The 11,439-nt window shown below is 57.2% G+C and overlaps 1 protein-coding gene across 1 annotated transcript; it reads right to left on the minus strand.

The window, feature by feature from the left end:
* Nucleotides 1–8,115: 8,115 nt before the first annotated feature.
* LOC100386511 (putative uncharacterized protein encoded by LINC00322) lies at nucleotides 8,116–10,013 on the minus strand. Its single transcript, XM_078358600.1, is given in 7 exon segments — nucleotides 8,116–8,663; nucleotides 8,665–8,777; nucleotides 8,780–8,948; nucleotides 8,950–8,990; nucleotides 8,993–9,091; nucleotides 9,094–9,436; nucleotides 9,951–10,013. Coding segments are annotated over 7 exon segments (981 nt in total). The 3' UTR covers nucleotides 8,116–8,510.
* Between the last annotated feature and the right edge of the window lie 1,426 nt (nucleotides 10,014–11,439).

Here is an 11,439-nt window from a genome sequence, read left to right on the forward strand (position 1 = left end):
CCTGTCATCTGGGCACTCCCAGGGAGGAACTCAGGCTGCTGGGCACCTCTGGCCCTTGGTGGATGCTCCTGCCACCCTCCCCTGTTCTGCTCACTCTTGAGAGGGGCCTGGGCTTGGAACCCTGGGCCATGAGCCCCTGCACACACCTTGTTTCCCCACGAACTGGCAGCAGAGCACATTTCTCACCGATGCCCATGGAAGCCACATGGGAGCTGGTTCTGCTCCTGGCTCTGCTCAAGGGATCATAACACATTTCAGAGCCAATATTATCTCCACTACTTTATAGGAGTCAAAAAGTACAACGTTCTCAAGTCAAGGACAGCCCGGGAGGCCCACGGAGTGGCAGGGCACAGAGATGCCAGCATCTTTTCTCCCCCAGCTCAGCCAGTGCCACACAAAGGCCTTCACACTTGGAAATGGAGAATGTGGGAGGGGGGCCTGGGCCAGTGACGACAGTAGAGAGTAACAGGGGCTCGAGGGGACCCACAACCTTGGCTCCGCTCGAGGTTCCACACTGCAGGCAGAGCCCTGGGCCCAGCCAGACACCAAGCAGAAGCTATGCAGGGCAGAGGCCAAAAGTTCTTGGAGAACGTCTGGCCGGCTTCCTCCTTTCTCCAGACAGCAAGGCTGGGATGGGCTTGGGGTTGTCCGAGGACACAAAGCTGGTTTGCGGAAGGGCTGGCCTGGGGCCCAGGACTCCTGGTGCCTGGTCCAGAGCCTTTCAACCCCCTGCCTTGCCACACCCGAGCCAGTGTGACACTCAGCTGCAGTGGCCAGACTGTGAGCTCAGGGTCATCACGAAGCAGACACCAAGGCAGGATGAAGGGCAGGAGGACTTCACCGGGGGCTCACCAGAGAGAGAGAAAATGGGGAGGAAGTGGGGAGACTGGGAAGGCCGTGGGACAGAAATTAGGAGGGTCTGACTGCCAGGGAGGCGGGGAGGGGAGGGAGCAAAGAGGCAGGTGCAGGCTGTGGGGAGCCCTGGAGACGTGGTTGAGGGGAACAAGTCCCAGTGGGGACAAGACTGTGGCTGTCAGCCACATCCCCAGCACCTTGGACAGTGCCTGGTACATAGTAAATGCTCATTGTAGGTTTGATGAGCGAGTGAATGCATGGCTGGCGATGTGTGTGGGAAGGGCTCTTGGAGACTTCTGCCAAGCAGAGTGGAGCCCGAAGGCAGTACACGCATCTATGTTCTCTCCAGAGGGTGACCCCTTGGCCCCCGGGACCCAGCCCTGTCTGCTCCATGCCATGGAGGTCTTAGACACACCGTCCTGGGCTGCAGCCTGCTAAGCAGGACCTCAGAGTGAATGTGCTGGCTGAACGGCATGGCCAGCCTCCTTCGGCGCCAGCCCGCTGGCCCTGGCTGCGGGGAAATGCCTTCTTACTGCTTCGTCATGGCTCGCTTTGTTCAGCCAGCTCTGCGCTTGCAGCCAGCCAGCTTGGCAGCGAATGGCCACATGCCGGTCATTAAGGCAGCAGGTCAGCCATGGAGCTGGGTGGCTTCCAGCTGCCATGGGAGCCAGCCTGAGATGGACCTCCTCCCTCCTTCTGAGAAGGGGCCGGGCACACAGGAGTGCAGCCTCGCCGTGTTTTCAGTCATTTCCCTGGTTATTTTCCTGGCTGCAATGATGAACCAGCTGCACTGCTGCCCATGTGGGCCTGGGGCTCCCTGGGCTCAGGTGCTGCCATGTGGGCCTGGGGCTCCCTGGGCTCAGGTGCTGCCCATGTGGGCCTGGGGCTCCCTGGGCTCAGGTGCTGCCCATGTGGGCCCGGGGATCCCTGGGCTCAGATGCTGCCCATGTGGGCCCGGGGCTCCCTGGGCTCAGGTGCTGCCATGTGGACCCGGGGCTCCCTGGGCTCAGGTGCTGCCATGTGGGCCTGGGGCTCCCTGGGCTCAGGTGCTACCATGTGGGCCTGGGGCTCCCTGGGCTCAGGTGCTCCCCATGTGGGCCTGGGGCTCCCTGGGCTCAGGTGCTGCCCATGTGGGCCTGGGGCTCCCTGGGATCAGGTGCTGCCCATGTGGGCCCGGGGCTCCCTGGGATCAGGTGCTGCCATGTGGGCCTGGGGCTCCCTGGGCTCAGGTGCTGCCATGTGGGCCTGGGGCTCCCTGGGATCAGGTGCTGCCATGTGGGCCCGGGGCTCCCTGGGATCAGGTGCTGCCATGTGGGCCTGGGGCTCCCTGGGCTCAGGTGCTGCCCATGTGGGCCTGGGGCTCCCTGGGGTCAGGAGGAACCCCACAGGCACTCTATGAGGAGGGGCTAGGGAGAGTGGAGGAAGTATCCCCGGCCTGCTGTGGGGTGCCTGGCTCCCAGCTTCGGCCTGCCCATGTCCCCAGGTGCCCGAGGGGCTGAGTCAGGCCACCTGCTGTGCCTCCCCGGGCCCTGCACTGGGAGGGCCGCCCTCGGTGGGTGCCAGCTGTGCTCCCACCTTGGCCTTTGCTTCCACTCTGCCATAGGGAAAAGGAGAGGAGCATTGCATGGGCCCAGTCATCCCAGACAAGCTGGCCTGCTGGGAGAGGGAGCAGGTCTGTCCCCACATCTGAGTCAGGCAGGGGGCTTCTAAACCACCAATCTGGGCTCTGCCCCAGGGCCGCTTGTGGAAGCCTGGAGGTCTGCATTTCCACGCAGTTTAGGTAACTCGAGGGTGATGGGCGTGTGGCGAAGCTGGAAATCTGTACATCACCTTCCCAGGGACAAGCTGGTTGCACCCTCAGCTCCCCAGCCTAGGATGTGGCCTTGCCGTTCCAGCTCCTACAGAGCAGACGCCCCTCAGCCCAACCCTAGGACCTCCTTTACATGCCGAGGGAGCAGGTGGATCTCTCAAAGCTTCCCTGAATGCCTGAGTGTGATACTTGCGTGTGAGTCACTCAAGCAGCTCCAGCTCTGTGCTTTCCTGGGTGATGGCCTGCTTTTAACAGTACCCCAGAATGATGGGCATACAGCAACAGAAACATATTCTCCCCCAGCTCTGGACATGGAAGAGCAAGATGGAGACGTGTTCTCCCTGAAGGCTTCGGGGTGTCCCTCTTGTCTCCCGTGGCTCCTGATGGCTCCGGCGCTCCTGGGCTTGTGGCCTCCCTCCTCATCTGTGCCTCTGTCGTCCACGTGGCAGATAGGGCATTGCCATCAGCCCATATCAGAGACAAGGACACAGTGCCTTGGGGGCACTGTGGTGACTCGGGGACCTCTGCACACGCAGTTTCCGGGCCCTGCCCTGAGGCTTCTGGTGGGATTTTCCTGTGTGTTGGGAGCTCTAACCACAAAACAGTTCCTCTATTCCCAGCTCCATGGGGGAGGAGTGAGGCCTGTGCCCCTTGGGCCCTGACCAGGCCGGGGGGCCAGTCCTGGGAGTGCCCGCCCAGCCCTGAGCCTCAGCAAGCCCAGCAGAGGCCCACGATGTGGGGGATTCCAGCCTTCCACCCACTGCACACCCTGGGGTGAGCCTCGAGTAGGGCAGCTGCAGGCCTGGCCAGCCCTGAGAGGAACCAGCCCAGGGAGCCAGTGCCGGGGTCGCCCCCTGAATGCCACTCTTCTGCTTCAGTACCGGCTTCCTCCCCTTCCGTGCCTGGAAATAAGAGACGCCAGAGAGGGGGATCATTTGGTTTCCCTGACCCTGCCGGCTGCTTTCCACGGACTGTCTCTGCACCACCCACCGTACAGATAAGAGGACCAAGAGTGGGGACCTGCCCAGGGTCACATGGGTGCGAGGACTAGGCAGATTTGAACACAGGCCTGTCCATGGTGAAGTCCTGTGAGCAGCAACCGTAGCAGCGACTGGGAAGCAAAAGGAACCTCTGAAGCCAGGCGCGTGCGGACGGAGGCCAGCGCCCGGGAGACTGGCTGGCACTCGGCAGCCTCGGCTTTCAGAAGGTCCTGTGCTGGGTGCAGAGGTTAGCTCCCTCCTGGCACAGCCAAGCCCTGACCCATCCTGGGTCCCTGGGGACAGGAGGGGCTGGAAGAGCCCTGCCCACCCAGGGGGCAGGCAGTCACCCCGGGGCAGAGCCTGTTTCTGCCCTTGGGAGGTGGTTCCTTTGGCTGGACCAGAATGTCCGCTGATAATCAGGAGAGGGCCAAGGGATGGGGCTGCCCCATGTGCACCCTGAGAATTGGAGAGGTCCAGGGAGCAACGTCAGACCCCCTCCCCGACCCCATGAAGAGCTGCCTAGGATGGTGTCAGCCCTTGCTGCCCGCACGCCCACAGGACGACCAAGGCGCTGTTGCTGCAGGGCCTCGGGACCCTGACTCCGCTCTCACCCGCTGGGCTGCCCTGATATTGGCTCCAGTTTCCTCTTTTGCAGAGTGTCGCCCGTGATTCCTGCAACTCGCCTGTAAAGCTCCAGACGGGATTCCTAGAACAGCACCGGAGTCAGAGGTGACGCTGTCAGCCACACAGCCACCGGGAGAGTCCTGTGAAACAAGAGAGACGGTCGCCTTCCGATCTGCCTGCTGGCAGGTGCCAGTTCTGACAGAGGTTGTGTCTCTTCTCCCAGCTCATTTTTCACAATAGAGTGTAATACACATGGGAGCCGCCCTGCGCATCCACTTCCCTTTTCAATGTAAGGTATTGGAGCCCTTTCCTACCTCATTAGATATTCCTTTCTGACCTGGCCAGGGCTGCTTCAGGAAATGAGGGTTGTTTCCAACTTCTCCCTATTATAGACTCATAACACTTGCAGGGAATATTGTCATAAAGGAATCTCAGCATTTGCAAGGCTATTTCCTGAATGTCCGAGTGAAATGCGCGGAGTCTTCATGTCCCCTGTTACTTTCAAACATTGCTCTGTCCCCTCCCAAGAGGGGGCCAAGGTCAGGCTCCGGGTCCCCGCACTGCGGAGGGGTGAGCCTTGGGGTGGGGCAGCTGCAGGCCTGGCCAGGTCCTGAGAGGGGCCAGCCCGGGGAGCCAGTGCCGGGATCTCCCCCTGAGTCTCACTCCTCTGGTTCAGCAGTGCAGCTGAGCCTCTCCAGGCCTTTAGATGTACATTCCTGTTTGCAGGAAAACAGTGGGAAAGAGCAGGAGGACCAGTGAGATGTCACCAGCAGTCAGCAGGGACATCAGGAATGGGAGACGTCTTGGGTCCCAGAGTGTGGAGGGGTGCAGGCGAGATCAGTGGGGGAAATGCGTTTGGCGTTACCCCTCCCCCACACACCTGTGTACCAGGTTAGCTGCTGTTGGGCACACCACCTGTCACCTGTGTGTGCTCTTGCGGGCACCACCCTTGGGCGTGTCTCAGTGCAACTGGGGACACAGGTGGGTGTTGCCTCCTTATGGTGGGAGACACGCCCCTGACTCCGGGGACCAGCCAGCAGCGAGAGAAGGGCGGGAGGCCAGATCCCGAGTTCGGTTCCCAGAGCGCAGAGCCCGAGCTCTCCTCCCGCAGGCGGCTTCTGAGGCCCTCCAGCCCCAGCCAGCCCCGGCTGCGCCTTCTCTTCCTAAATGCTCCCCTGCCTCTCCAGGTTCTCTGAGTCAGCAAAGCTGGGCCAGGAGCTTTGATAAACACACTTCACCGGCGCCAAGCAGCAGGCGGGGTGCAGGAAGGCGGGGAGGAAAAGGCTTGGGTCGTAACCAGAGCGAGAGCTTCAGCAAACGACGCAGGATGCCATAATTACTTACTGGCTTTATCCTGGAAGGGAAGAAAAGGCCCCTCTTCCCCCAGCCTTGCACACCTCTGTGTATGATGGCAATCTTCAAACAAAAAAACAAAAGAATCATATGAGATCTCTTATTTCTACCAACAAATTAGTAAGTCTCTGCTGTGAGTGCTTTGCTGTTGGTGTGCACGTGAAATGTTTTAAAGGAACAGCACACGCTGCCTCAGTTCGTCTCTAAATATTGCCCATGAGTCTCTGACAGAGGAGGACAGCCTCTCACAGCCTCTCTCCCAGCACCGCAGTCAGCCCGGTCTCCTTCGCAGCACCCCACACGGGTCCAGATTTAAATGCCCCCCGTCTCTCCGGATGACTTTGCGGTTGGTTTGCTGCTTGGGGTACACAGTCCCCATTCTGCTTTTGGTCTTTATGTCTCTGGAGTTGCTTTTTAATTTAGAACCAGCTCCCCCCATTTTATCTCAAACCAAAGCTTGTTTAAGAAACCAGGTCAGGCCGGGTGAGGTGGCTCACACCTGTCATCCCAGCACTTTGGGGGGCCAAGGTGGGCAGATCACTTGAGGTCAGGAGTTCAAGACTAGCTTGGCCAACATGGCGTAGCCCTGTCTCCACTAAACATACAAAAATTAGTCGGGTGTGGTGGCGCACACCTGCTAAACCCAACTACTCTGCAGGCTGAGGTACGAGAACCCTTGAACCCGGGAGGTGGAGGTTGAAGTGAGCTGAGATCACACACTGCACTCCAGCCTGGGCATCAGCGCGAGAGCCTATCTCAAAAAATAAAAAGAAGAACCCGTCCAAAGCTCTCTCATTGCGGACGTCTCTGCTGACTGGTGGTGACGTCTAACTGATCCTCCTCACTTTCCCAGGGTTTTCCTGCAAACGGGAATCTAGATCTAAAGTCTTGGGGAGGGGTCAGCTTCACTGCTTTTGGTGGGGAAACTCCACAGGCAACACGCCCCTCGGGAAACGTCTGGGATCCCATTCCTCTGGTGCTGGGACTGACTGGCACCTGTGGCGGCTGTCTGGTCCCCTGTGCTACTGCAGCCAGCAAGGTCCTGTGGGCAGCTCTGGAGGTCCAGTTTCCCGATGTTTTTCTTACTTGCTTTAGAATCCACTGGTGATGTTTGTCACGAGGGGGTGCAGAACGCTGCTGTTCTCACATCCCCACACTCCTGCTGGATTCATTAGCCGGAATTCTTTCGTAAGAAGAGCTCTCCCTTCCCCTGCTATTTAGTAACCCCTATGTATTTACTGCATAATTATTTCCCCTTTTCTTCTTAGTTATCAATTTTCAGAGTAAGGAGTTGCTACAAAAATTAACTCCAATGGCAACAAGCAACGTCAGTTTTTTTAAACCTTTCTTTTTCAGTAGCATTAGGAATGAGTGGGGTTTTATGTATCATTTCGATCCATTGCTCGAGATGCCCCGGCCAGCGAGAGGACCTGCACCTTTGGTTGACCTTGTTGGTATTTGATGCCTTCCGTGCTTTCCGGCCGAGGATGAGTATCAGGCTCATCACCTCTGGTGCTCACTGGTGCCAAGTGGTCACTGCTTCCCGTCCCTCCCAGTGGCAAGAACTAGGAGAGGCATATTCAGTTTTCACAACATGAGATTGGCCAGGCACGATGGCTCACGCCTGTTATGCCAGCACTTCCACGAAATCGGCTGGGCTCACTGGCTCACACCTGGAGTCCCAGCACTTTGGGAGACTGAGGCAGGTGGATTGCCAGAGCTCAGGAGTTTTGAGACCAGCCTGGACAACATGGTGAAATGTCTTTACAAAAAATGCAAGAATGAGCCACCTGGGGTGGTGTACTTGTGGTCCCATATACTCAAGACACTGAAGCTCAGACTGGCTTGAGCCTGGGAGGTTGAGGCTGCAGTGAGCCAAGACTGTGCCACTGCACGCCAGCCTGGGTGACAATCAATCAGACAATCAATCAGAATGAATGAATGAGTATGAGATTAAATCAGCATTTCCAATTCAACCATGAGATTACAGTGCTACTCCTAACCTATTGGCTTCTATATTTGCGTATCTTTTCTCTATCAGTAATAATAACTTCGGTTCTTCACGACATTCACATAATCACCCACTGGCTTTATCCTGGAAGGGAAAAAAGTTTAAATAACAATGTGACTTAACACTAAGACCTACTGAGCGATGTACGTGATTTCCTCGCCGTTCTTTTATCCTCAAAATACGCCACCAGGAAAAAGAATCCTGAATACTGTACTCTAAAGTCACTGGAAATAATCTTGTCTTTGTTTAGTTCTATTCCAAATGTTATATACATTTACATTCTTGTTGGTTTCCTTTTCCGAAGATGCCTTCTTTTAAAGTTTCTTGTTTTGAAAACATTCTCGTGCTTCTGGAGTCGGACCAGCAGAGCAGCGAGCTCCCACTTCTGACTCCACACACACGGAAAGTCGCCGTTTCCATTAGTTTCTGATTTATCCCTCCAGTGCTTTTCTTTTGCAACTATAAATAAACACACACATATACATATTTTTACGTTTTATTACACGAAAGACAGGTCACTGCGTACCGCTGTCTGCTTTTGCCACTCAGTGGATATATCTGGAAATGGCGTCTTATCAGGCCCTGGAGAAGGGGGCTGGGCCCAGGCTGGAGGGAACCCGGCAGGCTGGGAAGGAGGGGCTGTAGTATTTTCTTCTCCGGGCTGCAGGAGAGAATGTGAGTGCTTAGATGGCCCAGGCTCTGATCCTACAGAGCCAGACGCATGTCAGTTGAGACTGGATTCCTGGGCATCCTGGGGCCTGTAGGCAGATGGCACTGGGTTACACAGTGGCCCCTAAATTTACAGTCACCCAGAATTGGCAACATGACCTTATTTGGAAGAAGGGCCTTTGCAGAGGTCAGTGCAGGTGAGGTCACACTAGACTCGTGTAGGCCCTAAATCCAGTGACTGGAGTCTTACAAGAGGAGGGGACATACAGCAAGACTGGGGAGAAGGCCTCGTGACCCCGGGGGTGCAGCCACACGCCAGGAATGCCAAGGGCTGCCGGCAACACCCCAAGCTGGGAGAGGTGAGAAGTGGATTATCTTCTAGAGCTGCCGGGGCGGGGCTGGCTCTCCAGATGCCTTGAGCTCAAGCTTTTGGCCTCAGAACCGACAGAGAATACATTTCTGTTGTCCTCAGCCCCCCTTCAGTGGCACTTTGCTTGGTGGCTTCAGGACGCTTGAAGAGATGGGGTGGGCTCTGAGGCTGCTCCCTGCTCTAACACTCCTGGCCAGTAGCCTTGTTCTCATCCGGGTGTCCAGAGAACGGGCTGGAGGAGTGCAACTTGGTGGGGTGCAGGTGTCCCATCGAGCCCAGGCCGGGTGGTGGCAGTGAGTGGCATTCCCATTGAGGCACTGGGGATTGCCTGGCCAGCAGGGGAAACCGAGGCACCCAGGATGGCTTCATGGCCGGACCTGGGGAGAATGCACCCTTCAGCAGAGCAGCTGGTGGGGGAGGAGAGGGTGGGCGTGGGGTGATGAAGGCACTGGGGGGAAATACCCTACCAGACAAGTGGAGAGGCGGCCCGAGTGTTCCAGCGGCTGGGGCTCACAGGACTGCCAAGCCTGTGGGTGCTGAGGACATGGCGCCAGCGCACTAGTGTCCAGGCGGCCCTCGCTCAGCCAGCTCTCCGAGTCATTTCTGCAAGGTTCATTTAACGTCTCTTTACAGCTGCCATTCCTGCTGGGGTGATTAAAAGTGCCATCAGAGTTGATTGCAGCCTGGGTGGTCTCTTGATCTGAGGGTCCTCTGGACTGAGGGGTGCTTTTGCCCTTCCCTTTCTGGTGCAGTGTAAGCCTGAGCTGGAAGAGAGAGGCTCCAGCAGCCGCCCTGCCAGAGAGCACATCCCAACAAACCCAAACCTCCCATGTGGGTGGAGCGCAGGGTCCCGCAGGCCCAGGGACTTGGCATGGACAGTTTCCTGGCTGCTCTCAGGCTGTCATCTTGAGCCCTTTCATCTTATTTCTCTTGCTTTTATTCCTGCCCATCTGGGACAGCCTCACCCGGGGTGTCCAGGGATCTGCTGGTCTTCCCCTCAGCTCCGTCCCCCCACCCTGTGCCTGCCCCCCCACCTGACACATGCCACACAGTGAATCCCCCTCACCCACTCCAGGGTGCAGCTGGAGGTCCAGGGCCTGCTTTGGGAAGCTCCGTGGGGCTCCGTGGGCTGAACGGGCTCCAATCTCAAAGGCCAGGTCTGCAGTGCCTGCTGGTCACCTTCGGCACACGGCTCCCTCCCGAATCAGTGACGCCCTCACTCTGGGTCTGCTTTTGCTGTAGAAAGCCTTCTCCAACTCAGGCGGAGACACAGGTCACCAACAGGACTGTCTCCCCAGGGTAGGCAGCCTGTGCTGCTGGATGGAACCTCTTCTGTGTCATCACTCCACAGACAATGGCTGCTGTGTCCATCCCAACCCCGGGTCTGGGTCCTCAGACCACTCATGGGACAGTGCAGGGAGCCCAGAGGCAAATCTCCCTGATGCAGGCACTGCTGCTGCCTGTGGGTGGGGCCCCTTGGAAATCCCATGTACCCTCAGAGTCTCCAGACGGGGAGGTCTCTAGGGTGGCACCAAGCCTGTGAAAGCCCCCAGTCCTGCCGTTAGGACCAGGCAGGAGGAGTCTGCCCTCTCTGCTGCCTCTCTTTCCTTCAGGGTGGGCTCTGCTGCGTCTTCGGCAAAGCCAAAAGGGACTGGGGCCCCAACATGACGGTTGGGGTGTTGCTCTGGAGCTGTGATTCCAGGAGATGTGGGTGTGAAGGTCTAGGAGCAGGGATTGGCCACAGCTGTCCCCATGTGTCCCTGTGACAGTGTCCTCTGCAGACATCAGAACCATGAGGCAAAATGAAGCACGTTCATCCCGGAAACACTCCCGCTCCGTTGCCACGAGGAAGCCTCAAACCACAGGACAAGCCCCAATTCGTGTTACAGGCTGAACACACACACGCCAGGATTGGCGGGGGGCTCAGGAAAGAGCCCCAGGGCTGGAGATGTTTCTTCCCAGTTTGCAAGTTGAGCACCTGTTAATTTTCACCAGAGACTCTGGAGACGATGAGGAAAAATAAACAGAGAGGCTGCCATGAGGCAGGAGGCCATGCAGTGTAGCCACAAGGCTCTTTCCGCTATGGACGAGGACAGCTGCAGGGAGGGGTTTGCCCAACACTGAGTGGCTGCAACGAAAGAAGGAAAGTTGTTGGGGATTTGGGGTTTCACAGTTTCTCAAATCTCTTTGAACTTCCCTCACCACACCCCGCTCCAGACTCCTGAAATCAATCACAAACCAAAGTCAACACATTTTTCCCAGGACCAAGAGGGTGACTTTAAACCAAGGCCCTGGGGCTGGGTGTTGGGTCTCCCACCTGTAATCCCAGCACTTTGGGAAGCTGTTTGAGATAGGCCTGGGCAATATAGCAAAACTCCATCTCTACAAGAAATTTTAAAAATTAGCTAGGTGTGATGGTGCCTGTGGTCCCAGCTACTCAGGAGGCTGTGGAGGGAAAATCACATGAGCCCAGGAATTCCAGAGCGCAGTGAGCCATAATCACACCACTGCATTCCACCTCAGGAATTCCAGAGCACAGTGAGCCATGATCGCACCACTGCATTCCAGCTCGGGAATTTCAGAGCACAGTGAGCCATGATCACACCACTGCATTCCAGCTCAGGAATTTCAGAGCACAGTGAGCCATGATCACACCACTGCATTCCAGCTCGGAAATTTCAGAGCACAGTGAGCCATGATCACACCACTGCATTCCAGCTCGGGAATTCCAGAGCACAGTGAGCCATGATCACACCACTGCATTCCA

Source organism: Callithrix jacchus, chromosome 21 (genome assembly GCF_049354715.1).
Source record: "Callithrix jacchus isolate 240 chromosome 21, calJac240_pri, whole genome shotgun sequence".
NCBI classification, from domain to species: Eukaryota; Metazoa; Chordata; class Mammalia; order Primates; family Cebidae; genus Callithrix; species Callithrix jacchus.